The 1,614-nt window shown below is 48.3% G+C and overlaps 1 protein-coding gene across 1 annotated transcript; it reads right to left on the bottom strand.

The window, feature by feature from the left end:
• Nucleotides 1-877: 877 nt before the first annotated feature.
• On the bottom strand, nucleotides 878-1,614 carry LOC119272520 (non-classical arabinogalactan protein 30-like). The gene is made up of 2 exons (XM_037553991.1): nucleotides 1,410-1,614; nucleotides 878-1,325 (listed from the first exon to the last, which is right to left on the bottom strand). Exons 1-2 carry the CDS (start codon nucleotides 1,612-1,614, stop codon nucleotides 1,024-1,026), a joined length of 507 nt encoding a protein of 168 aa, XP_037409888.1. The 3' UTR covers nucleotides 878-1,023.

Here is a 1,614-nt window from a genome sequence, read left to right as displayed (position 1 = left end):
GGGGGGGAGAGTGAGGAAGAAGGAGGGAGAGAGTGTGTGTGTGAGAGTTTGATGGTAAAAAATGTCGCCAATGTCACTTGATATGTATGAGAATATTAAATATAATATTAACATAACTGATATTAAACTCTTAAAATTAAAGTGGCCCATTGTAACGCACGGACGTTCTTCTAGTCTATGCTAAATTCTCGCAATAGCCCACACTACTAACTCCCCAAGGAAGGTGTTGATTCCCCCCTTGAGTATCCCCGCTTCTAAGAATAACATGGTTCATGGATGGGGCTGCACCGTTGAACAGAATGGCGTTATGGTTTGATTATGGGACGATGCTAGTGGGTGTTTGCGGGCGCTTTTCAGTTTACGAGTGCACACATGCTATACTATATGTCAAAAATCAGTAACAAATTATATAGAGCCAAATGGATGACGTCAGCGCCATGAAACCCTATTCTGAAATTTTAAAAATGTACTACTGTTGTGTTCCGCGGTCAAAAGTCAGTGACAAATTATATAGAGCCAAACGGATGAAATGAACTAGCCAAATCAACATCCACTTTTACAGTTGTGTTTCTCGCGACGAGTTATTCGCAATTAGATCTCACATGGGCATGCTTAAACAAATATTTTCCAAAAGCAACTTTATAGTAGCAAGATGCTTTTATAGCTCGGACCGTTTTCTTTCAACCACAATGCTAAGTCATTCATTTTTGATACATTATATCCAACGGTGAAAACCCATATTTCTGAAAAATAATTGCTCGCATATCATTCAAACTGCTTCTGTGTAGTTTATATGACATGCAATACTTTTCTCAAATCAACATATATAATACATACTTTCAAAAAAAAACATATATAATACATAAAATTTTTTACAAGTTTATAAGTGCTTTCTTGTCATGCTAGTTTGTGTTTTGGAAGATACAAGGGTGAATTTTTAAAATATGCTGTATAAAACATCAGTAGTACTCCGAGACACCGCGTGTGTCCCGGAATCTGTGAAGCCCAAACTTGATCGACCAATCAGCACTTGCCGGGCTTCTTGGGCCCGAAGACGAAGTCGCCGGCCGTGTAGAGCGCCTGCAGCCCGTCGGGGAGCGTCACGAACTTGCGGAACTTGAGCGGCGACCCCTTGTTCCCGCGGGGCTTCACGGGCACGCCGCACGCGCGCACCGGCGACCCCAGCACGTACACCTTGCAGTTCTTGCTGGTGAAGGGCGCCGACTGCTGCGCCGTCTGGATCTGGAAGTAGCCGCGCCCGTCCGTGGCGCCCCACACCGACAGCGCCCACTTCCCGCGCTTGCACCGCAGCAGCGCCGCGGCATCTGCATGACAAACAGGAGGCGAATTAGCAGACATGATGGTTTGATCCGTGTGGACTACGGTCTACGGCGCGCGCGCACACGTACTCGGGATCGGGGACGCGTTCCTGGACTTGACGTAGCCGGCGTACCGGCACCCCTTGCACCAGACGGCGCCCTCGACGCCGATGGTGAAGTTCACGTTCGGCGGCGGCCGTGGCAGGCCCATCGCCGAGCTTCTGCTAGGGAGGCTGCCCATGGAGAGGACCACGAGGGCGAGGCAGAGCAGAAGGCATCTCGCCAGCAAAGCCAT

The sequence above is a fragment of the Triticum dicoccoides genome, chromosome 3A (assembly GCF_002162155.2).
Source record: "Triticum dicoccoides isolate Atlit2015 ecotype Zavitan chromosome 3A, WEW_v2.0, whole genome shotgun sequence".
Lineage (NCBI taxonomy): Eukaryota > Viridiplantae > Streptophyta > Magnoliopsida > Poales > Poaceae > Triticum > Triticum dicoccoides.
The sequence above is the reverse complement of the archived record's forward strand: the minus strand, read 5'-3'. Positions and strand labels throughout refer to the sequence as shown.